Below are 26,044 nucleotides of genomic sequence, written 5' to 3'. Positions count from 1 at the left end.
CCAATATAGATAGTGAAATTGTGTGACTGGGACTCATTAGAGATGAGTTATTGTAGTAGGGTGGTAATCTCATGGGACCTGTGACAATATGTTCAGAGGGGTAAAGCAGGAGTATTGGAAGTGAAAAGGAGGAATGGCTTACAGTAGGGAAAATGTGTGTTCAGAATCACAGGATGCTTGAATTGTAGAATAGTGACAGTGCAGGATGTGGCCAGTTCACCACTGTATTGACTCCTGATTTCTAGGGACTTCTTTAAAACTCACGCACAGACAATTTTTAAAAAAGAAATTTACAGCTTGCAATAGATTTATAGCAATTACAATATCTACCTCCCAATTGCTGCAGGCTCTATTTGCATACAGGTTGATAAATAAATAGTAGTCAAAAGTGGCACAGGGAATTTAGAGTGTCAAGTTACTCCAATTTGAATAATTTCTAATTAATAAAAATAACAATTGCAGCTTTACTAAACTAATCTTCAGCATGAGGTGGCAAAATGTAACAGAAGAGCATGCTATTTTATATAAAATTTTTAATAGAACAACTCATTCCCCTGTGGCCCGTGCAGTAACCTGTATTATTAATTGTAAGTTAGTATTTCTAGAGGGCGTATTGATGTGATTATCTTTCCTCCTGCAGTTTATTGTGAATATGATAAATTCCATTGATAGAAACATGATATCAGCAATGAATCAATTAGTTGTTGTCTTTAATAATTACTTGCCTGTATGGCACCTAGGTTTTCAGTAAGCTGTTGTGCATTGGAGGCTCCTAAGAGGACTGAACTGACACCCTCTGTACGTAGACACCAAGCTGAAAGTAGAATAGAAGTGCTAAATTAAGAATAGAATACAATTTTTCTGTGAACTTCTGACAAAAATCCTGCAATGTGAAACGCTGATTCAAAATATCTGTGTATTCCTCAATGGAAAGCCTGATATTTGAATTTTCTGTTTCTCTTTATGCACTATTTCCTGACCACTGGAATGTTTCTAGCACCTTGTTTTTTTCTTTTGCTGACACTATATGTTTTAATTAAGGAATACAGTGCATTCTGGTTAACTGGGACACATCAGGACCAGTACATTTTGGCCCAATTGAGCAACTGCATCAATTAGTTGAAGTTTCATGGAAATAGTTAAAGGTATATATATAAAAAAAAGACAAACTACCATTTAACTGAAATTTAAATTCTGTATTTAAATTAAATACAGAACAAATTAGAAATTACCAGTACCTCTGCAGTACTATAAAATTGTGCATTAGTTCCTAATATTTATTAACAGCAATTAATCCTTGTGTCTGCTGCTGAGTTTTGATTGGCTGTAAATGAACAAAATCAGCATAGACACCTAGTGCAGAAAATAGATTGCCTTCATGCAATGCATCCTATAAATCTTTGTTTTCGTTGTAACATTCGAGATGAATGTCAATACCTTCAAACTCTTTGTAGTTCCTAACTTGTTGAAATATTGAAATCGTTTAATTTTCACTCCCAGCTATTTCTGGCACCTACAGGCCTGAATGCTTGAAACTGCAGTGAAAAAGAGTTCTGAACTGTCTTCCTGCTTATCTCTTGCCAACCATCAGTGTCAAAAATCACTGCTCTTTGAACATAAATACACGTAATTGTTGCTACTTAAAAATTGTTATGGTAATTTTATTTCCCTCCCCCTTCCCTCTCTTGTGTCTCCTACTTTGGCCTCTTACCTCTTCTCCTCACCTGTCCATCACCTCCCCTGGTGCCCCTCCTTCCCTCTTACCTACAATCCATTCTCCTTTCCTATCAGATTTCATCTATTGCCTTCTAGCTAGTCCTCCTTCCCATCACCCATGTTTTTTATTCTGGCATCTACTCCCTTCCTTTCCATTCTTAAAGAAGTGTCTTGGCATGAAACATCAACTGTTTATTCATTTCCATGGACGCTGCTTGACATGGTGAGTTCCTCCAGAATTTTGAGTGTGTTGCTTGAGATTTCCAGCATCTGAAGAATCTTTTGTGTTCATGACATTTGAATTTTTCCACATTCACTGTATACCACTTAGAATCAAGACTGCCTACACATTTAGATAGATGTTTTCCTGTAACCTTTGCACTTCTAATGCCCAACCATTAATTTCCAGGCCAATTTGGTATAAACTTCCTTCTCAATGCTAGTGAACTGGTCTCTTACCTAAAGGGCTTTTCTATTTCTGCCCAAATATTTGGCTTCATTCTTTTCTCACTCTTCCCATCCATTTTGCATCTATATTGTTATCCAATGCAATTCACTGCAATCAATTTGTTCCCTCTTCATTGTGAACTTTTACTCGAGACCAGCTGCTGGCTAATCAGGTACCACACCAGGGTAGCAATTCTGTTTGCTGCATGTGAACTCTTATGTGCCAGCCTTCACAAAGTACAGAGTCGATTCAATCCCATTCCTAGTTTCAGCACGAAATTTGAAGGGAGCTATTCAAACTGTTAGATTGGTAGCTAGGTTTGTTTGAAAGAGGCTTTAGGAGAAGAGAAATAATCTGTACCAATTTCTAATTAAAACTCCGACACAATCCCCAAAATGGTCAGAGTTTACCCAATTAGACAGGCAGAAGGTCCATGCCAATGTGATCAATTAATAATGGCTACAACAAGACAGTTTTACAAGTCAAATAAGTTAGTAGAGATTTACTTAAAGTAGGCTAGTTTAAATTTACTCTTTAAAAAAAATTAAAGTTGTATCAAAGAAATAAAATTTCAGAAGCACATTACTTCTGGATCTCTTAAAACTGGTCTCACCTATTGCTAACTGAGGCAGAGTGCAGCTCAGTCGTTCCACAATCGGAGTGAGATCCTTCAGCTTAGCCTGTTGTCTCCTTCCTTCCTCGCTGATAATTTTGTCCTTCAACCACTGGTAACACTAAAATCAGGAAAAACTGTTATAACTTGTTACATTCAGCATTCTTAAATACAGGTGTCCCCTGTTTTTCGAACGTTCACTTTACGAAACCTCACTGTTACGAAAGACCTACATTAGCACCCCGTTTTCGCTTTCAGAAGGTGTTTTCACTGTTACTGAAAAAAAATTCAGCGCGCGATAAAAGGCAGCGCGCCCCGAGCAGCTGCTCTCCCCCCGGATTCGGAACTGCTTTGCTTTAACATGTGCCTGTGAGCAGCCGTTTGCAAGATGAGTTCTATGGTATCGGAAAAGCCTGAAAGAGCTCCTAAGGGTGTTACAGTTACGGTAAAACTAGACATAATTAAGCATTTTGATTGTGGTGAACGAAGTAAGGACAACGTGAGTTTGGCTTGTGGAAGCTGACGAACATGATGTTGAAGAGGTTTTGGCATCCCATCACCAAGAACAGACAGATGAAGAGCTGATGCAATTGGAAGAAAAAAGGATAACAATCGAAACCGAATGAGTAATGATAAAGTACGACTTTAATTTTGAAAGGGTACTTCAGTTTAGGGGATATTTGCAGGATGGTTTGAGTCCTTATTAAAGAACTGTGTGATAGAAAAATGCGCGAGGCTCAGCAGTCAAGCAAGTCTTCCACAGCAGACGACGAACCTCGACCTTCGACATCGAGGCGGGCAGAGATAGAAGAAGATGAGCTGTCTGCTCTAATGGAAACAGGCAACAAGATGATACCCCAGTGTCCCACCACCCCAACCCCCAGGCCACGGACAGATACCGATTTGCAGAGAATGCAAAGGTAGCCGGGAGGCACACAGCACATCTTTAAGAAAAAAGCCGGAATAAACATGCTAATTAATTAGGTGCCGCCGACACGTAATTGTCGGCCCAGACCAGAGACGACGCAATTCGAAATCGGCACTGATCTGGGCCAACAATTACGGGCGGCACCTAATTAATTAGCATGTTTGTTTTGGCTTTTTTCTTAAAGATGTGCTGTGTACCTCCCGGCTCCCGCTGGACCCCTGCATGCTTCGCGGCAATGTATCGCTCAGCGGCCTGGAGAGTGGGGGCCACTGCACCACCCAACCTGCAACGACTCAGTCTAACACACCATCATCAGTGTGCTCGCTGTCTTCCCGATTCCCGTGATACTACACTGTACATACATTATTCCTACTTTATATTGGCTGTGTATTTTTACGTGTTATTTGGTATGATTTGGCAGCTTCATAGCTTAAAGGTTACTGGACAGAGTGTTTCTGCCAACAGCGCTTACGTGAGATTTTTGCTACAGAGAACAGTTCAGTAATGATTGTGGAAAAGTATTTCTACTTTATATAGGCTGTGTATTTATCATATCATTCCTGCTTTTACTATATGTTACTGTTATTTTAGGTTTTATGTGTTATTTGGCATGATTTGGTAGGTTATTTTTGGGTCTGCGAACACTCTCAAAATTTTCCCATATAAGTAAATTGTAATTGCTTCTTCGCTTTACGACATTTTGGCTTACAAACCGTTTCATAGGAATGCTCTACCTTCAGATGGTGGGGGAAACCTGTTGTTTATAATTTACTTCAATGCAAAAGTGGCTGCACTTGGGATAATCCATTGATTGTGAGTCACTTCTGTACTTCCTCAGAATGTGACAGAACAAATTGAAAGTACAGTAAATGCCTTTTAAGTATCTACAAGGGGTGATTGATAAGTTTGTGGCCTAAGGTAGAAGGAGTCAGTTTTAGAAAACCTAGCACATTTATTTTTCAACATAGTCCGCTCCTACATTTACACACTTAGTCCAGCAGTCATGGAGTATATGGATCCTGGACCTCCAGAAAGTGCCCACAGCAGGGGTGATCAATAAGTTTGTGGCCTAAGGTCGAAGGAGATGAATTATAAACTTCAAACTTTCTGCATAATCACTCAAAGAGTTGAACTGCACATGCATGTAACGAGAGTTGTATAACTCATCTTCTTCGACCTTAGGCCACAAACTTAACAATCACCCCTGCTGTGGACACTTTCTGGAGGTCCAAGATCCGTATGCTCTACGACAGCTGAACTAAGTGTATAAATGTAGGAGGGGACTATGTTGAAAAATAAATGTGCAACGTTTTCTAAAATTGACTCCTACCTTAGGCCACGAACTTATCAGTCACCCTTGTATACTTAATTGTATTTTGTTTTCTGTGAGATATCTTTGGATTGCAATGTCCCATGGAATTGATACTTAACAAAGAAAATAGTATTTTTAAGCTTTTGTAGATTCTTATAAAATACTGATTTTAAACTCTCACCTAATACTGAGCAATGCAATTTATACAGTCTATCATTTTCTCACTTCCAAGCAACAAGATTTCAATCTTGTTTAATTATGTCCTATTAGTGTATTTAGTATATCATGTCAACCTGGTATACGACATATACTGTACATCATGTATCATAGTGTAGAGTTTGTCATGGTGCACATTGTATACAGCAGTGGTTTTCAAAACGACCTCTGATTTTACAGTTCTACGGAAGCATATCTGATGTTTGCAGGAGTCTGTGTTTTTGGTCTCTAATTGCCCTCCAGCTTGGATTACATCATCGCTTTCTCAGGTGGTATAATATTGTTACCTAAGTATATAAATTTATGAAGTGGCAACAAAGCGTTGAAATGGAGTTAAAAAATAAATCCATCAAAGGATTACTGCGCCTGGTTTTAGGAACCACACTTTAAGAAAAATGTAATGATTTTTCAGAGAAGAAAGAATCAAAAAGAAAATCAGGGTGTGGAATGCACTTCCAGAAAGGGTATTAGATGCAGATTCAATCATATGCTAAAGGAAGCTGGAAATGTATCTCAAAGGGAAATGTTGCAGGACTATGGGGACCAGATGGATTGCTCTTGCAGAGCTTGTACTGACTGTCTCAATAAGTATGTCATAACCTCATTTCTAGCAAAGCAAGACAAAGCCATAACATTGTTTCTCTAAAAAAAATACAAAAATTCATTATCTGTTTTACCTTTAAAGAAGCACGTGAACTATCGGGTACTCCAATATCATACTTCCCACTAATGATTCCACAGGCGAGTGGAGACCACGTCATTGCCCCAATTCCTACAGAAAGATAACAAATGGAAATGAATAGATGCTGAGGTGATGGAATGAATGCACTGAGACTGGTGAGTGTTATGGAGGAACCAAAATATTAATTAAAACTGGAATGATTCTTATGTGTACAGGAATTGTCAAAGCTCAAAGCCAATATCCACTAATAGTTTGTTCAGAATGAGAATTCCGATATTCCATTCTTAAAAAGTGCAAGGATCATTTTTAAACAAGATTAACAAAACTTGTACTATTCAAACTGCTAACATTGCATTTGGAATTAAGTACTTTGTAGCCCCAGAGCAACCAGGTTACTGAATCCCTGTACTCTTTTTTTAAAATGTTATTCTGTAGGTAGATGACCAGAACTGCACACAATACTCCAACTTCAGCATAACACACCCACTCCTGTACTCAATACTTTGATTTAGTGTAGTGGTTAGCACAACACTTCACAGTACAGGTGCCCTGGGTTCAATTCCCCAGTGCCTGTAAGGAGTGTGTACATTCTTTCCGTGACAGCGTGGGTTTCCTCCCACATTCCAAAGGTGTACTGAGTGGTAGATTAGTTAGTGTAAAGCTGAGCCTACTGGGCCCGAACACCTGCCTCTGCAACTGGATCCGGGACTTCCTGACTAGGAGATGTCAGTCAGTCCGGATCAGAAGCAGCATCTCCAACACCATCACACTGAACACGGGGGCCCCCCAGGGCTGTGTGCTCAGTCCACTGCTGACCTGTGACTGTGCTGCAACACACAGCTCGAACCATTTCATCAAGTTCACCAATGACACAACTGTGGTGGGTCTCATCAGCAAGAATGATGAGTCAGCATACAGAGAGGAGGTGCAGTGGCTAACGGACTGGTGCAGAGCCAACAACCTGTCTCTGAATGTGAACAAAACAAAAGAGATGGTTGTTGACTTCAGGAGGACACAGAGCGACCACTCTCCACTGAACATCAACGACTCCTCTGTAGAGATCGTTAAGAGCACCAAATTTCTTGGTGTTCACCTGGTCCCTCAACACCAGCTCCATAGCAAAGAAATCCCAGCAGCGTCTCTACTTTCTGCGAAAACTGAGAAAAGTCCATCTCCCACCCCCCATCCTCACCACATTCTACAGAGGTTGTATTGAGAGCATCCTGAGCAGCTGCATCACTGCCTGGTTCGGAAATTGCACCATCTCGGATCACAAGACCTTGCAGCGGATAGTGAGGTCAGCTGAGAAGATCATCGGGGTCCCTCTTCCCGCCATTAGAGACATTTATACCACACGCTGCATCCGTAAAGCAAACAGCATTACGAAGGACCCCACACACCCCTCATACAAACTGTTCTCCCTCCTGCCATCTGGCAAAAGGCACTGAAGTATTCAGGCTCGCACGACCAGACTATGTAACAGTTTCTTCCCCCAAGCCATCAGACTCTTCAATACCCAGAGCCTGGACTGACACCAACCTACCGCCCTCTACTGTGCATATTGTCTTGTTTATTATTTATTGTAATGCCTGCACTGTTTTGTGCACTTTATGCAGTCCTGGGTAGGTCTGTAGTCTAGTGTAGTTTTGTGTTGTTTTACGTAGTTCAGTGTAGTTTTTGTATTGTTCATGCAGCACCATGGTCCTGAAAAACATTGTCTCGTTTTTACTGTGTACTGTTGCAGCAGTTATGGTCGAAATGACAATTAAAAAGTGACTTGACTAAATTGTCCTGTGATTAGGCTAGGATTAAATCTGGGGATTGCTGAGCGGCAAGGGCCTATTCTGCGCGGTATCTCAGTAAATAAATAAGTAAAGCATAGCCTCTGGATCAAGTCATAGTTCCAAGTTCATATCAAACTTCTAAGTGCCACTAATTGTGAGCATAAAACTAATTATCAGCAATTCATTGGGTGACAACAGTATATTCCCTCCGTTGTGAACTTTGTTTAGTGCCTCAGTCAATGAAAAACCTATTGAATTTTCCTAATGAAAATTCAATAGGTTATTCCAAATTGGACAAAAAAATCATTAACTTCTAGTTATAGGCTATGTGCTATATTTCATTTCTTTTATGCTTCAATGGAATTAATTCTTTATGTCCGTAATAAATACTTTTGAAAATGTTTCATCCAAACCATTTATGCTCCAGTGATCTGCTTCCCTTCAATTTTAATATCATTTTTGTACTTTTCATCACAATGACTGAATTTAAAAAATGAAAAGGTAGGGTAGATAATCAGAATCTTCTTTCCAGAGTGGTAATGCCTGCTGTGCCTTGCATAGGCACATGAGATATTTACCAACCTCTGAAAGGCAGCAGAGATGTGGCCCTCATCCCCCTCAATCTGCTCACAGCTGTCAGTCTTTATCCGCACAACTGGGAGCATATTCAAGACTCCCAAGTGAAGTCAGAAGAACTAAACTTCCAGTCAGCTAATTTCCACTGACTTGATAACTGCACTCTGCCTTTGAGTTATTTGTGGAGTCCCTAAGGAGACATAACATATCTGCAAATTTCCCAATACTTAGGCTGGCGAATCTGCCAACTGAACCTCCCCAAATGCACCATGAAGTACCATGGAGAAAATCAGATAGTGGAAGAAGGCAAATTCGAGGTAAGTCACTGCTTAATAAAATCATCAGCTTTCTTTAAATGTATTTCAACATTTTCTGGTATTTTTGCCAATTTTTGATAAAAATGTTGTAATATTTGCAACAAAAAAAGAGCACTGAAACAACTCAGCATCTAAAGAGTCAAAAGGGTTTGCTGACATTTCAAGTGGACTGAACGTAGAACAGTACAGCAAAACCTCTTAAATGTCACTATTGTGTCTGCCTCCCAACTTTTCATGTAAGATAAATAAATAAATAGAAATTCCCCTCTCACATCCTCTTTAAACATTCCCTAATCACCTTATGTCCTCTAATATTTGACATTTCCACCCTGCGGAAGAAGGTTCTATGCCTGTCTATGCCTCTTGATTTAAAATACTTCGATCTAGTTGGAAGGATGAAGATAGGGCAGATGGAACATGGTAGGGGAGGGAAGGGGAGGGGAAAGGTGTACCAAGGGAGAAAGCCCTATGTAGACTGGTGAGTGAGTTTGGGGGAGAACACTGGTGGGGGGGGGGGTCTGACATATATGAAAATGGAAAATTCAATGTTCATACAATTTGGTTTGTAAGTTATCCAAGCAGAATGCGACATATTCTTATGTGGCTCTATTATTTTGCATATGGCCCCAACATAGAAATGGAAATGGTAAAAACCGGACTGGGGAGTGGGGTGGGAAGAGGGGAAGGTGCAACTGAAACTGATGACAGGATCACATTGGCGAATCCCTGCAGGGCAGTGACATAAAGAGGGGAAGATGTGCCTGTTCAGGACCATGTTGGAGTTCCAGGTTTCAGAATCTACAACCTCTTTTGTTTTAATAGTACTTGGAAAGTTAATGCAAATCAGGGATACTTGATTGCCCGAGGGCAGGCTTAACCAGCTGACAAGGGAATTCTGTGGCTGGGAGAATTAGTTCTGATCTTCAGAAAACACAGGATCGCACTCCTGACATTTCAAAGGCAGGTAACTGGAGAGCTCAGGCAGCTTGAGGATTATTAGATTATTCAGGTCATTTACCATAAATTACTCTGTTTTATAATTTTTAAAATAAATCCCACAAGACCAGAATAGGTAATCTCTAAAATATTAGACCTGTGACTCAATATTCCTGAACTGAGCTTTGAACAAACACAGTTTAATTATTTTTACCCTTCTGGCCTATTTCTTTGGGGGAAAAGATTCAGTCAAATGGATTGACTGTGCAAAATGCATTGCATGGCAGTACAACTTATATTAATCAGAAACAACAGGAATACTGCAGATGCTGGAAATTCAAGCAACATACATCAAAGTTGCTGGTGAACGCAGCAGGCCAAGCAGCATCTATAGGAAGAGGCGCAGTCGACGTTTCAGGCCGAGACCCTTCGTCAAGACTTACTCACTCTTCCTTCAGTTAGCCCTGACGAAGGGTCTCGGCCTGAAACGTCGACTGCGCCTCTTCCTATAGATGCTGCTTGGCCTGCTGCGTTCACCAGCAACTTTGATGTATGTTGCTTATATTAATCAGGTTTGGATGAATTAATATCTTGTTTCTATAGAAAATGTGCAATGTGACTGACACTGATTTAACTAAAGATATAAATGAACTACCATTTCAGAATATTGGATTAGGTGAAAACGAATGGGAAATTAGTGCTCTCATGATCGGGTTAACAAGTTGGATAATGTGCCAGCTTGTCTTCTTTGGTGATTTGCCTGAGATTGGAGGTTGTTGATTCAAATGCTGTTGCAGAGCTTGAATATTTGACAGTGGTGAATGCTCCAGTGAAGCGGAGAGCATATAAGTTGCTGTGTCATTTTGATGTTCATAAAAGATAATTTAGCAGTGCTCAGGTCTATTCTAGCATTTCAGCTGATGTTAAAGATTGCAGTGTGCTAATTAGCATCATTAAAAACAGATGAAATTATCAATAATCCCACTGCTGTTAGTAGAATTTTACTTCTCATAGTGACAATGCACTTCAATGGATCATGAATATTCTGATGTGCATTACAACATAATGTAAATATATCTTTATTTCAACCATTAGGGTACATCCTGGAACTGAGTGTTGGCTAGACCACTGCACTAACTTCAATGTACTCACCAATTTTGTGATAAAGCTCAGGGAGCTGGACTTCAATCTTTTCTCTTTGAAATATATGATATTCTGCTTGCTCACAGACTGGAGGAATCAAATTAAATTGCCTTGCCACCGAATAGGCCTCCTGGAGAATGGACAAAAATCAGTAAGAAACACTTTTTGAGGTGGGCTCTAACAATACCTGATGAAATGGATGAAGAGCTAGCCTTGTTAGTGCCCAACTTTCAAAAGCAGCAGTACAAGAGCTGGGAGGAAGAATGAAATACTAGAATCTTTATTTAACTTGCAAATATTTATTTATAAACTCATTTACTGGACTATATTTAATGAGCAAAACATATTGGAAATAAATCCATAGTCAGTCACCAATGAAAATAATAAGCCATCATTAAAGACACAATGGCAGGTCATAACAAAGTTGCCAAATCTATGTCTTACTTTCCCGGCATACTTTTGTTCTGCAGTTCAGGATCTCAATTAGAGTTTTATTCTAGAGATTATTGTTAATCAGGAAAGATCATTTGACAGACACCTACTTTTTGATTTTATTATATCAAATCCCAGTGAAGTGAAGTGACAGAATATTAACAACTTTTGGATGCTTTTTGATGTCTAATAATAAGCAATAGAGCTCATTTAAGTAGTTAATTATGGCAGACAGACTTTTGTCTGATGAAAAGACCAAGGCTTTGAAATAACATTGGTATGAACAGAAAATAAGTATTAACATGCTGTCTAAAATTCCTTTGGGTATTGGGAGAATTTCTGTCAAAAACTGCTCAGATCACAATATTCCAAAATACTGTAGTGTTCACACACTGTAAAAATTACAGAACTTTAAAAAGTATACACTGTAATTTTGTTTCTAGGCTGAGCACTACTTATGCAGACTTGATTAAATGCTATTTTTCTGAAATTTCAAGTGATTATTTGCATCACCAGAAGTGTGTATTGTGTACTTGATTTCCATCTCCAAGCATTTAAAGATGCATACCATAATCTCCATGGCACTCCAACGGGATGTACCCCAGTACATGGCCATTCCCTGGTTTATCACATACGTCATCGCCCGGACAATTTCTAAGTACAGGGAAGCAAACAAAAAGATATTTTAAAAAGGAAAATGAAAGCACAGATATTATGAGGATAGGACTTGCATGAAAAATTGCATTTAGCAGAGTGCCACTGCAGTGCTATTGTCTAAATTTCTTCTAAGATTTCAATTCAAATAATGCAAAACCCAAAATAATCTGCAGAAATGTAATGCTTTTTTTAGATCATGCTCATCCTTTGCTTGAGGCATTTTAAGTACAGTAGATGTGACAGGATGCCCTGTTGCCCCACAGTTGATTTTGGAATTTGATGAAGTTTCTCACATCACTGCTGTTCATGACTTAATCCTATCAAAAGGTACAAGCATAGTCACAGCAGTTTGGTGTATTATATAATACAATGCATCAGTTCAGACCCCAGAGTAAATGAATTTCCTAGTAACTTGACATTAAAATAAATGCTTCACAGTTAAATGAGGTGTGACTAGAGTAGAATATAGAAATTACCTAACAGTTTCTGATTGTTCAGCTTAGACAGGGGATCCTTATCCTTATTTGAGTAATTAGTTTATTTTTGTCACATATACTGAGGAACTTTGAAAAATGTAGTTTTGCATGCTCTTCATACAGATCATTTCACAACATCAATATTTCAAGGTAGTACAATGGACTAGAAAATAATAATATTACAATTACAGAGAAATAAAACCACAGCTCTGGTTAAAGAACACATGAAGAAATGACATTAGTCCAGATCTTATCACTGTAATTAACAGAGTTTTTCAATTTTGTTACTTGATGGAAGACACCACCAAAGAAAAGCACATTAAATTCAGCAGGCAGACTTCACACATTCTTAAATTCTACTGATATGAACATATCTGGATGATACTCATCTCTACTTCAGACAAATCAATAATTTATGCATGTTGAATTAGGTAGTGATTTTTGCCATCCTTTGGAAAAGGGTGATGGAGCCTAAATTTAATATTCAAAGTTCTATGAGGTCATTAAATGTCTCAAAACACTCGTTAAGGAGCAGCAAATTCCTCCACTGTATTTGACAATATTCCTCCATCCAAATACAATAACCAGCATTAAATAAAACCTCAACATTGCACACAATAGACTAAGAAACTAGATTTCAAAATAACTAATTATAAAATACTTTGAACTAAGCCTGTTATTTCTAGAATATTGAATAATGAGTGAAAATCTCAATAAAACTTAAAAATTCTTTTACAGGGCTCAACAGGGTGGATGTGGGAAGGGAGTTTCCCCCAGCTGAGCAAGTGGGACGATCCACTATCTCAGAATAACAGCTTAGCCATTTAGGTGCAAGAGGAAGTTTCTTCAATAGGCAGCAAAGTTTTGAAATTCTCTGTCTTAGTGGACCGTTTGGGCTCAGTCACTGAGTATATTCACAACAGAGATTGATAAATAGGAGAGCAGGCTCAAAAGGACCAAGTTTAAAAGCATTGCATTAGAATAAGAAAAATACTACTCTAAAGCTCCTGATTTCAATTTGTTGCGTGAATTGTTTTAGGATATATGCTCTACAAAACTGAATGCCTGCTGAGTTCCTCCAGCATTTTGTGTGTGTTGCATTCATCGGTTAGAATTGGTTTTGACAGATCCTGCTTGATCACTACAGCCACTAGGAGGTGCTGTTCATCTATAAAAGAGACCTGACCCTGCATGGAGTAAGCTCACACATCCAAACCAAGATATGTTACTGGTCTAATACAGCTGTAACATGAAGAAATTTTATACTCCAGCAATGTAGCAGAAGGTAGATATGAGAGCAGTTCAGTCAGCTGCAATCTACAGTGGGCTGCTTTATATTTGCATCCTACCACCACAGAACTTGTACATTAGTCAGCATCTGGGGAAGAAACGAAATAGTGGCAAGGTTTCAGGTTGAAGACCTTTTGTCAGTTTTGACCCATCAGCTTTTCTGTCCAAATCAAATGCTTCAAGACTATCGTGTTCAGCTTTTTACAGCTTAATTAAATATGATAATGATGTCTTTAGAAGGCATCTGTAAATTGTAGTGTTTTTATTGCAGTTCGTTATCTTCAATTGCTTCTGCAGAATTTTGATTCCCTCTGGACTGCTGTTGAGAGACACTGCATCCTCAGTAGAAATCAGGGGTCTATTAATGACTGCTGTGGAATAGGAATTCAGGTTGAGGGAAAACAGCTTGGTGAATACATTGCAATCCAATTTTGCAACTTCCAGGACCCAAGCATTCAAACTTGGGAATGGCTTGAGAGACCTGCCTTCACAGCCTAATTACAAATGCGAGTAATTAAGGAAAAATAAAAGTGCAAACACTTTCAGAATGAATTTGCAACTGTTTAACTCACTTCACTTTTGCCTCCTCAATGTTGATTTAAGATCAGTTGCTTTATTAAGTAGATCAGTTACATTTGCTGTCTAGTCTCTTTGATTTCCACAATTAACTATCTTTCCATTTTGGATTTTCCACTCTGCCACTGAGCCATTCTGGGAGGTCATGGTGTTAGAAGAAGTGAGACGTGGTAACGTACAAACGTAAGTCCACACTTCTATTTTGTATGCGAATAAATCTCATACCAACAACAAAATCCATCCTATTTATCAATTTTGCCATTTCATTTAATCTCTACAATTTAGGCACTGCATCTATACCGTCCTCAGGGCCATTTGTACTTTTGATATGGAGCCTCCAATCCCATCACCAAGGTCATTGTAGATGTGATCAGTATCTGTGATCCAGTACAGGATTACCACTATCAATGCAAGAACCTGTACCAATACATCGCTACTCCTTGCTGTTCAACCAATTTCCCCTCAAATTCTTGGACGTGAAATTCTGAAGATTCTTTGAAGGATTTCATAGAATGCTTCCTGGAATTTTATCTGAGTAACAAATATGCATACTCCAAAGTTAGACAGTCACAGATAGAATGTAATAAAGAAGCAAAAATAAACTAAACATCTGGGGCTACCAATACAGCGAGCAGTACTTAACGTGAACACTAACTGAGGCTGTCATTTATTAATGCAACAAACGTACTCCCCACCCCTCACGTTATCAAGTAGAATGCTCAGGTGTTGATTATGCAAGGCTCTGAAAGACACACATGGGTGCTGGCCTCACCCGTCTAAGCCATTGGGAAGTTAGGGAAATGAATTAAGAGGAAAAAAGGGATAGTGGAAATAGATACCTCATTTTAAATTTCTGCATGGTCTTAAGGGCTGGGGTATGTACAATAAACCCCACAACTCAGGCATCCTTGTGGTCCTAAAATCCACTACTCTTGTTTTTTTTTATATCTAGGCATCCATTAGTCTTGTGAGACCATGGATTTGCGCCTTGGAAGGTTTCCAGGGTGCAGGCCTGGGCACGGTTGTGTGGAAGACCAGCAGTTGCCCATGCTGCAAGTCTCCCCACTCCACACCACCGATGTTGTCCAAGGGAAGGGCATTAGGACCCATACAGCTTGGCACCGGTGTCGTCGCAGAGCAATGTGTGGTTAAGTGCCTTGCTCAAGGACACAACACACTGCCTCAGCCAAGGCTCGAACTAGCAACCTTCAGATAACTAGTCGAATGCCTTAATCACTTGGCCATGTGCCAACACACTCTTTTGTTTACTTGGCAGAAATAAAATGAACCAGCAATCAGTGTCTTGCTAGAGATGAAATCTACGAAATGCAAAATAAGTTCATTCAAAGATTAAATCAAAATCATGCAAGCATTGTTAAATTATAAATGTAATTGAACATTTACTGAGCCCTCTTCTAATAGTCAGAATTTATTGTACAGCTATTTTGTTTATTTAGATTGGAGGGGTGGTCCCAGCTCTTTGGTTTTTGGTGAGAAACTACCAGTATGGTGATTGTTCCCTTGAGTGCTGTCCAGTGGTGGCCAGTGCGATCACATTTGCTGTTGTGTGCTGGGGCAGCAGGCTGAGGGTGGCAGACACCAACAGAATCAACAAACTCATTCATAAGGCCAGTGATGTTGTGGGGATGGAACTGGACTCTCTCACGGTCATGTCTGAAAAGAGGATGCTGTCTAAGTTGCATGCCATCTTGGTCAATGTCTCCCATCCACTACATAATGTACTGGTTGGGCACGGGAGTACATTCAGCCAGAGATTCATTCCTCCGATATGCAACACTGAGCATCATAGGAAGTCATTTCTGCCTGTGGCCATAAAACTTTACAACCCCTCCCTTGAAGGGTCAGACATCCTGAGCCAATAGGCTGGTCCTGGACTTACTTCATAATTTACTGGCAGAATTTACATATTACTATTTAACTATTTATGGTTCTATTGCTATTTATTATTTATGGAGCAACTGTAACGAAAACCAATTTCCCCCGGGATTAATAAAGTATGACTATGACTAAACTGGAAGGTTAGAAGGAATGAGGGAATGTGCACTACCAGGCTGGGAAGTTTGCAACCAAACTACTCTCTGAACTCCACTGGTTTCACAGATTTTGCAAAGTCCGTTTTCTTTAATTGTTGTCAAAGTATAAGATGCTGTTTGAAAATGGGCTTTACGGAGGGAAATAATGGAGCGACAAAATTAGGGGAACACAAAGCAATCCAAGTTTAAGAAACACTGAGATCTGAGGAACGTAGGAATGGAGGATGCGAGCTATGCCCATGGAGATATTCAAGTACAGGAATGACGTTTTTAAAATTATATCATAGAGATCATATTCCATTGGAAAATATCCGGTGTTTGACTATTGTCACAAATCCCACAGCTGGGACTGAGATTCAATCTTCAAAACAAAAAGTAACAACTGCTTTTTCATGATTTAAAAACAGATATATACAGTATGTTGGGCAGAAAATTACATCCACTAAGCTAAGAGAAGTCCCAAGAAATTGTTTATAGGTGATTACTTTTTAATGTTTACTTAATTAAAAAGCATCTATATAGTAACTGGTGTTCAATGAATTTGTGAATCCTTAAAAAGATACATATATACTTTCCTGAGCTTACTTCCAGTTTTTCTGCCTGGTTAATTAATTGTGTGTACAATTAACCAGTATTATATCATGTTTAATTTTCTGATGTTATATTTGGTTCAGCAAATTATTTAGATGCTCTAGATAGTCCAGTCATTTTCACTGATTGCCCTCCCCCTCCTGACTTTCATTTTTCCAAGTGTAATGAAGAAAGACTTCCAAGGATAACTCAGCAAGAGATACAGAATTAATATTGGTGAGAAGGGAACAGCAAAATCATGAAAAAACATGTGTTTGAAGAGTTTTTGCCCATGCCCTTGGAGACAGTAAAGCATAGCACATGCACATGATATTTCAGTACATTACTTGAAATTTAAAATGTTAGCTCAAGCATGCTTGTTTTACTAGGAAAACTGCATGATTACTGTTGTGGCAAGCAAGGTGATAATGTTTTTGTTTAACTGTATGGATACCCTGCTTGGTCTTAAATGGCTCCCAACCGCTGTTTCTCAAACTAAGCCTCGGCGGATTTGCTTGCTTCATGATTTATGATAATTGCACTCTCTGGGGCCTGATAAACCTGTCTATTATCTCAGTTGAGCTGCTACTAAGCAGTTAAACATAAATGTTAAACCCTGGAAGCTGCTAATCATAGATATAGATATAGATAGTTATCAAATCATGGATACAGCAAAATACTTGTAAGTTAATCAGCCCTGCCTCTGTTTTGTGATTAAAACTGCATTTCCTCCTCCTGTACCATACTTCAGGTTATTTATTCAAGAGAATTAATTACAGAGTATATGCACTCATGAAAAGTAACTAATAGATGTCCAAGATCATTGTGCTAGGCTACTGAACATGAGTAATTCTAACCTGAATACAGTACAGTAATTAAGGAAGATACTCATAAAAGGTTTCACACTATAGCCTCACAAATCATTTTGTGAGAGAATAGAGTTACCACCGATCATTTGGACTAAATTATTCAAAGGTCTATACTCAATGTCCACGATCAATTATGAAAAATGATTTGATTATGTTGAAGAGAGAAAGGACTCACATTTACATGACACCCCCAAGAACTTCAAGATAGCACAAAGCCAATGGTGCACTGGAATGTAGCAAAAACGAGAACCATGGTAGCCAATGTATATAAGAACTATATGATAAGTCATGTTTATTTCGCTGTTAATTGAGGCAAGGCATGAATATTGTCCAAGTCAAAGAATAACTCTCCAGTCTTTCTTCAGTATCACATTATGGGATCTTTGACATTCACCTCTGAGAACAGATGAAGTGCCAATTTAATTGTTCATCCAAAACTATTCCACCTTTTTCACAGCAGCAGTGTATTGTCTGGACAGCAAAGGTCCAGGAAGATTATTTTTGCTCATCTGAAAAGAACGCTGATGTTCTATTTACAGTCACAGCTTTGCACTTCACTGGCAGAGAAAAAATTGTTTCCCCCCACACCCAGTTTAGTTGTGTTACCATCGTCCTCTGCTGCTGTATTTACTGATTAAGGTTTGGTAGAAGAGTTTCAAATCTTAGGCTTTGATATGTAATTTCCAGAATGCAGAAAGGCAAATGGTCTCTCAAACGAAGCGGGAGATTGTGGGGGAGGGGGGGGTGGCTTTTGACCTATCTCGACTTACTAATAGCAGCAAAGCAGTATTTGTTATGCATTGTCTTGTATGTTCACTAAATGTCTGGGAATATCTAACTCATCCCCCTTAATATTTAAGTTTGTGAAGTAGGGGTATTTCGATGTTCTGTACCTCTGTGAAGTGCTGGCGTTTGCTTCTCAGCTTCCTGCTACTCTGATCATATTAAGAGATTTAGTCTTTGCTCTGTACGAGATTATAGATTAACTGACTCTTTATTCTCTCTCCTCAGTAGATCCATAATTAACTTGTCTTTATGTTACTTGTTTCTTTATCATCTACTAATATACTGTTATTAGATACAAAGTACCTGCATCATAACCAATGATTTAAGTTGCAGAATTTCCCAGACAAAATTAGTTCCAAACTTAAAGACGCTTTTGCTTCTGAGTATGTTTTCCTGCTTGGTAATATTAAGGGAAAACAGAGTACAAAATTGCTGAAAATGTACTAGCAAGCTTTGTCTCCCTTTCCCCAATCAAAAATATGAATAAAGTATTTCTGGAATTTAGAAATTTAAAAAACCTGAAAAAAAAATCGGAGAATGAGCAAGAAACCTAAAACAAATTTAAAAAAAATTATCTCAAAAATTTAGAATTGTGAAGTTTTATCGTAACTCCTTAAATTCCATCGAAATGAGTGGATTTCTAAGAAGTAGTGCTGGTTATTTGTTGCAACCTTTCATTCCCCTCACTGGACTCCTAGTAAGCCCTGCAATGGAACAAGCCCATAAAAGTGCTCAGAAAGGAAAAAAAATCTGAGTAAATTGAGTATTTTTGCATTCATACATGGAAATCTGCAACTTCCAGCAAACGTGAAATGTCCACATGAGGAGACGTTGAGAAGTAACTGATCAAATGAGCCAATAACTTGTAGTTTCTTTATAACTCAGTAATTCAAAACAAGCGATAACAATTGTTCTAATTATTAGGAGTTTATGCCTATTTGTTAATCCCTGAGTTATTCCAGATACGTCTTCAACACAATGATAACGGAAATAAGGGTCAACTCCGCATTCTCAGATTTGTTTAGTTCTGGCTATTCAGTATTATTTCTACCAAGTGATATTCCAGAGTTATTTTTTCGAAAAGAGCCTGAATAAGCATGAGTAAAAGATATAAATGGAAATTCTAAATATGTGGGTATTTGAATAGCCTTCAAAAGCCTTGCTGGAAATTTAAAGCTAAAACAGATGTTGGAATTATTCACACTGTTGATTAAATATTAGCTCTGTTTCACTTCTCACAGATGCATGCCGACTGGCTGAATATTTACAACATCTTCTGTTTTTATTTTAAAGTTGAAAAATAACTTGGCTATAAATGGGTCTGAAATATCACCTGTTTATTCCCCTCCACAGATACTGCCTGACTTGCTGAGTTCCTCCGACACTTTGTGTGTGTTGTTGCAGTAAATGGGTTTGCTATAATATGCTTACAAACATCAGGTGCAGAGAATTCCCTGGATGTATGTGTTTGAACCACAAGTGATATATCACTATATTTATTTTTGTGTAACACTTTAAAATCTACACAGAACCAGGAATATATTGATGAATCTCTTCAGTTATTTTTCATATAATAAATCCAGACCATTTAATATACTTTGACAACAATGAAATATACAGCCAATTTTATTAAAGATTTACATAGAACATAACAACACTGTACAGGCCCTTTGGACCACAATGTTGGTCTGACCCTTTAACCTACTCCATGATTAATCCAACCCTTCCCTCCCGCACAGCCCTCTATTCTGCTTTCAGCCATCTGCTGAAGAGTGCCTGGTATTAGCCATTTCCGCCCTGGGAAAAAGTCTTTGCCTGTCCACTCTATCATTTTGTACACCTCGCACAATTCACCTCTCATCCTCCCTCTCTCCAAAGAGAAAGGCCATTAGCTTATCCTCTGAAGACATGCCTTCTAACCCGAGAGCATCCTGGTAAACCTGCTGTACGCATCCTTCCTATAGTGAGGCAACCAGAACTGAAAATAATACTCCAGAGTTAGCCAGAGCTTTATAGAGCTGCAGCATTACCATGGATCTTGAATTCAACCCTCTAACTAATGAAGGCCAATCGAGCAAAGTCCATAATCAAAGTTCAAAAGTTATCAAAGTGCATAGATGTCACTATATACAACCCTGAGATTCATTTTCTTGTGAGAATACACAGTAAATACAAATAAACAAAATATAGTCAGTGGAAAACCACAAAGATGAACAAACAACCAATGTGAAAAAAGACTAAAAGAGAAAGAAAAACAAAATAATAATGATAAATAAATAGGCAATAAATATTGAGAACAAGTGAGTCCATAGGTTGTGGAACCATTTCAGAGTTGGGGTGAGTGAAGTTACCCCTCTAGTTCAAAAGCTTGATGGTTGAAGGGAAATAACTGTTCCTAAACTTTAAACTTTGACTTTGAACTTTGCTCTGTTGGCCCTCACTGTTCCTAGTGGTGTGGGACCTGCAGCTCTTGTACCCCTTTCCCGATGGCAGCAACGAGAAAAGAGCATGGCCTGGGCGGTGGGGTCCTGATGGATGTTGCTGTCCTGCCACAAAGCTTCATGTAGATGTGCTCAATGGTGGAGAGGGCTTCATCTGTGATGGACTGGGCCATATCCACCACTTTTTGCAGGCTTTTCCATTCAAGGGTGTTGGTGTTTCTACACTAGACCATGATACAACCACTCAGAATACTGTCCACCACGCATCTGCAGAAGTTCATCAAAGTTCTAGTTGACAAGCCAAATTTTCACAAACTTCTAAGAAAGTAGAGGCACTGACATGCCTTCTTGTACTGGCAGCTGTGTGTAGGACCCAGGACAAATTGTCATAAGTTATAATGTTGAGGAATTTAAAGTTGCTAACACTCTTCCCCCTCTGATGAGGACTGCCTCATGGACTCCAGTTTCCTCCTCAAAACACTTTGGTTTTGATGACTTTGAGTGAGAGGCAAAACCAGATTTTCAATCTCCCTCCTATATGCTGATTTGTTAAACCTTTGATCAGGCCAATGACAATGGTGCCATCAGCAAACTTAAATATGGCATTGGAGCTGTGTTAACTTCACACTCTTAAGTATAAAGCGAGTAGACCAGGGGTCTAAGCCCACAGCCTTGTGGTGCACCTATGCTAATGGAGATGTTGTTGCCGGTCTGAACTGACCAGTGTCTGCAAGTGAGGAAATTGAGGATCCAATTGTACAAGGAAGTATTGAGACCTAGGTCTTGGAGCTAATGATTAGTTTGAGGGAATGATAGTATTGAATGCAGAGCTGTAGTCAACAAAGAGCACCTTAATGTATGTATCTTCACTGTCCAGATGTTCCAGGGTTGAGTGACAAGCCAATGAAACAGTTTCTGCTGTAGATCTGTTGTGTGGATAAGCAAACTGGAGCAGCCCCAAGTCACTCCACAGGCAAGAGTTGATATGTTTCATCACCAACCTCTCAAAGCTCTTCGTCACAGGGGATGTAATTGCTACTGGACGATAGTCTTTGAGGCAGGTTACCACGTTCTTCTTGGGCACTGGTATAACTGAAGCCTGCTTGAAGCAGATGGGTACCTCAGACTACAGATGTGAGAGTTCAAAAAGATCAGTGAACACACCAACCAGTTGATTAGCACAAGTCTTCAGTACTCCCTTTAATCACTCTATCAACTTGTGCGGCTACTTTGAGTGATCTACAGATGTGAACTCCAAGATCCCTCTGTTTGTCCACACTGCTAAGAATCCTCCCATTAACCCGGCATTCTGCCTTCAGGTTTGACCTTCCAAAGTGAATCACTTCACACCTTTCCAATTGAACTCCACCTACCACCTACCTGTCCAGCTCTGCATCCTACCAATGTCCTGTTGCAACCTATGACAAACTTCCAAACTATCCACAACAGCACCAACCTTTGTATCATCTGCTGTTTAGATCGACATTGCTTAGTGTACCTGATATTGGCAGCTCTTCTGCTACACTCTTATTTTGCCTCAGGATTTTTGCTACTGCATTACTTCAGTGCCCAGAATTACAAAATCCACTACTTTTTCATAGTCCTGATAGTATCGCAGATTATAGGTTATTACAACAAAGATGGTGCTCAAGGCAGCTGGATTACAAAACGGTGTCTATAGCAAAAGAATCCTCCTTCTAGTGAGAGTCATTGCACACTCAGACGATATATTGGAAAGGCTGCCAGAATCTATGGTCAACATTAAAATGTGGCAGGTCACATATCCCACAGCACTAAAGCATTTTAAGGCTTCTAGCGGAGAGTTTATGGCTTTCTGCAGTTAAATACTGTATATGAAAAGGCTTTGTATGAATATCTGATAGGATTTTCAAAACATTACATGTATTCTCAAACTGACTGCATGACAAACTTAAAGAGGCAAGTGAATCATTTAGCTGCTCAGAAAATAAGTATTAAATGGAGTAGAAACTGACCAGGAAAAAAGTGGCCGAACAGACGAAATAACTAGAGCAAATCAGCATGAGTCAGCTCCACTACAAACTTAACAACCGTTTCCTATGCAGCAACATTAGATTTTATCTCTTAGTCATGTTGTACAATCTGACTAACCCCCTCAGCTTCCTTGATGTTGTTGAGCTCTATATGTCTCACATCAGGGCTTCACACAGGCATGGATTTCATGATTCTGAAAGGTATGTTTTTTTAAGCTACATCTCTCTTATTGGATTATTAATCAATAAATTTTTGAAGAATACCAATGAAAGAATCCCAAACTCTTCTCCTCACTACATCGTGTGCTGAAGGGATTTTTTCCTGTGCGGCACTGTTCGGTATTCCATGTTCTTCGTCTATTTAACACAATATGCATGCCTTTTCTGGGATAACACACCAATGATGTGATATTTCTATAACATCTACAAGGTCGTTTTCAGTTCGAGTGCAGATGGGAAACTGGCAAACATTCTGTTTTCCTGCCCTTTATACACAACACAAGGACTACCAGGCTAATTGCAGAGCAGGTGGTTATTTCCATAAACCCTGAAACTACACTCATCACAGTCAAAAGTTGCTTCCAATTCTTCCGAGACAGGGCACCAACCACAGAATAAAAAGACAAGGTAAGCAGGGTTAAGGATAGAGAGTGAAGACCGGGTTATTTATTTATTTTTGAGATTTATTGAGATACAGTGTGGAATAGGCCGTTCCAGCTCTTTCAGCCACACCGCCCAGCAATCCCTGATTTAACCTTAGCCTGGTCATGGGACAATTTACAATGCTCAATTAACCTACTAACCTGTACTTCTTTGGATTGTGAGCACTCTCATGCATTCCACAGGGAGGACGTACAGATTCCTTACAGACGATGTCGGGAATGAACTCCGACACTCCAACCTGTAATAGTGCTGCACTAACTACTACGCTATCTTGTCGACTGTACCTCTTCCTAGAGATGCTGCCTGGCCTGCTGCGTTCACCGGCAACTTTGATGTGTGTTGCTACGCTATCTTGGTGCCTCTTTTTGATGAGGAACATTACAGGAAGCTTTACAAACTGCAACAAAAGTAAGAGGCAGATTATTTTATGGAAGGTGCCCCAGAAGATTAATTGAACAATTGTAGAACTCTGACTAAAGATTCACAAGCATTCAACACACCTTACACATCAATGGGCAGTCCTTCCCCTCCCTGTACAGGCATCTCATATGCAAACACCAAGTGGAATGCTAAATCTGATCATTTTGCTGCAAAGACTGAAGTAACTTCCTTATTATTATAGTTTTGATTGTTCAACAATCTAATAGCATATGACAATAATAATTAATACTTTATTTGTATAACATAGCTGGGTAAAAAAAGCCAATTTATTCAGACATTTTCAAATACAGTAGTTAACAGCCAGTGATCGTGTGATACAATTTTTTAAAATGCAGGAATTGGCTATGTGGAACAATTTGCTTTTGGTCAAGACACCTATTTTGTAGGTTTATTTTTGCCATCCTTATTAAGAACTTGTACAACAAAAACACATTGAGCTTTAAAATGAAGCATAACTGACCTTCCATTGGAGTGTTGGTGTCTGGTCGATTAGCAAATACAACATCAACATACTCGAGTTGCATTCTCTGCAGAGAAGCCTTTAAACCTGAAAGTAGAGCAAAAATCTGTCAGTAGGAATGATCATTCAGCCAATAAATGCAGACTACTCTTTGTGATAATCTGCTCAGTCAATGGCAGGAGCCTGCCATTGTCAATATTCAACATGTTCCACCATCTTCAACACAATCCCCACCAAATGAGGAATAACATTAAGCATTTTTCTTGAATTTTTGTATTTCAAATGCCCCCAAAACACCTTATGAAATGAATTAACAGATTGCACATGATGCTATTAAGTTAGATTTGCAATGTGGAGGTTAAAAATATAATAAATCATCTGAAAGACACAAAGGAGGAGTTTACAACCAAGGTTGAATGCAGCTCTATTCATCTGCCTCCCAGGTTTCCCTGTAGCTATTAAACTGGCTCCTTCACATGGAGTAGGTTGAAATTAGCAACACCAATTCTTTCATTTAATACCTGGACTAATCATAGGGATTGCATCATAGGTATGTTGCCACTACAAGCCTGTAAATTGGCTTCACAGCTACTAAATTAACTCTGTTTGTAGACAGATTTCTGAAAATACAGTAGTCAACCATTTCATTATGGTGGATGCTCCTTTTTAGAGGGGAAGAGAAAATGGGACGATTGCCTTATCCTGTTGCACATGTTGTATGTTCCCTGCATCCAAATTACAAAGCATCACTAATGAACATTCAGGCTGAAATAAGTTGCCTAGTAGAAGGAAATTAAAAATCTAAACATGTATGCTTCTGTATTAATACTTCTTTCTATGTATTGTGCAAAAGTCTGAACGTACAGTATCAACCAACAAAATCAGAAAGGAACTGTCACAACCACGCTTCGTCTAGCAGTACATGAGTGGGAGGATCAGTGATACAGATTCAAGACCATCACATAGCCAAGATTGATCATTATTCCTCAAAACTCCCTGTTACAATATTTATACCTACCCCTTCAATAAGCAGTATAATTCCAATCTGACAGTTAAGTAGAATTCCTGGCATTTGTATATAATACTTCACATGAACAGATTTACAGAATCAGAGTAAAATTGTCAAAGACGGCAAAATTTGTGAATTATGCTCTATCAGACACTGTACCTTCAATAATATGTTTTCGAGAAAGACCTCTTTCAGTCTCAGCCCTGTGGATGAGATTTAAGACATGTTATAGTTTTCATGTAATAAATAATAATTCCAACACTTCCAGTGGCTGAACAAGTAAATCAAGTTTTTCTCATTCATCAATTTTTTATGTCCAAAGATACATTCTTACAGCTTTTCAAACTATAAGTGCTATAGATATTTGTTAAACAGAAGAAATACTGCAGATGCTGGATATCCAAAGCAACACACAAAAAAATCCTGGAGGAACTCAGCAGGTTAGGCAGCATTCAAGGAAATGAACAAAGAGTTGATGTTTCGGGCCAAGACCCTTCTTCAGCACTGGAAAGGAAGGGGAAAGATGCCCGAATAAAAAGGTGGTACTAGGGGAAGGAGGCTAGCTAGAAGGTGATAGGTGAAGCTAGGTAGGTGGGAAAGGTGAAGGGCTGGAGATGAAGGAATCTGAGAGAGGAAG

At 39.0% G+C, this 26,044-nt stretch overlaps 1 protein-coding gene and 1 long non-coding RNA gene across 4 annotated transcripts in view; one reads left to right on the top strand and one right to left on the bottom strand.

Annotated features, from left to right (window-relative positions):
• kcnab1a (potassium voltage-gated channel subfamily A regulatory beta subunit 1a) overlaps positions 1-26,044 on the bottom strand; it is a 322,363-nt gene that overhangs the window by 8,872 nt on the left and 287,447 nt on the right. For all 3 annotated transcript variants that reach the window (XM_063045804.1, XM_063045805.1, XM_063045803.1), the window contains exons 7-13: positions 25,567-25,610; positions 24,399-24,485; positions 11,672-11,757; positions 10,681-10,801; positions 5,911-6,005; positions 2,778-2,898; positions 726-814 (exon numbers count right to left, since the gene is read on the bottom strand). In XM_063045804.1, coding sequence (XP_062901874.1) covers positions 726-814; positions 2,778-2,898; positions 5,911-6,005; positions 10,681-10,801; positions 11,672-11,757; positions 24,399-24,485; positions 25,567-25,610 — 643 coding nt within the window. The remainder of the gene's footprint in view (positions 1-725; positions 815-2,777; positions 2,899-5,910; positions 6,006-10,680; positions 10,802-11,671; positions 11,758-24,398; positions 24,486-25,566; positions 25,611-26,044) is intronic.
• LOC134345324 (uncharacterized) lies at positions 5,992-10,739 on the top strand. The gene is made up of 3 exons (XR_010017656.1): positions 5,992-6,070; positions 8,507-8,592; positions 10,624-10,739. It is a non-coding gene; the product is annotated as an uncharacterized LOC134345324 (long non-coding RNA).

Source organism: Mobula hypostoma, chromosome 4 (assembly GCF_963921235.1).
Source record: "Mobula hypostoma chromosome 4, sMobHyp1.1, whole genome shotgun sequence".
NCBI lineage: Eukaryota > Metazoa > Chordata > Chondrichthyes > Myliobatiformes > Myliobatidae > Mobula > Mobula hypostoma.
Note: the sequence above shows the minus strand (reverse complement) of the source record. Positions and strands in the feature narration are given on the sequence as shown.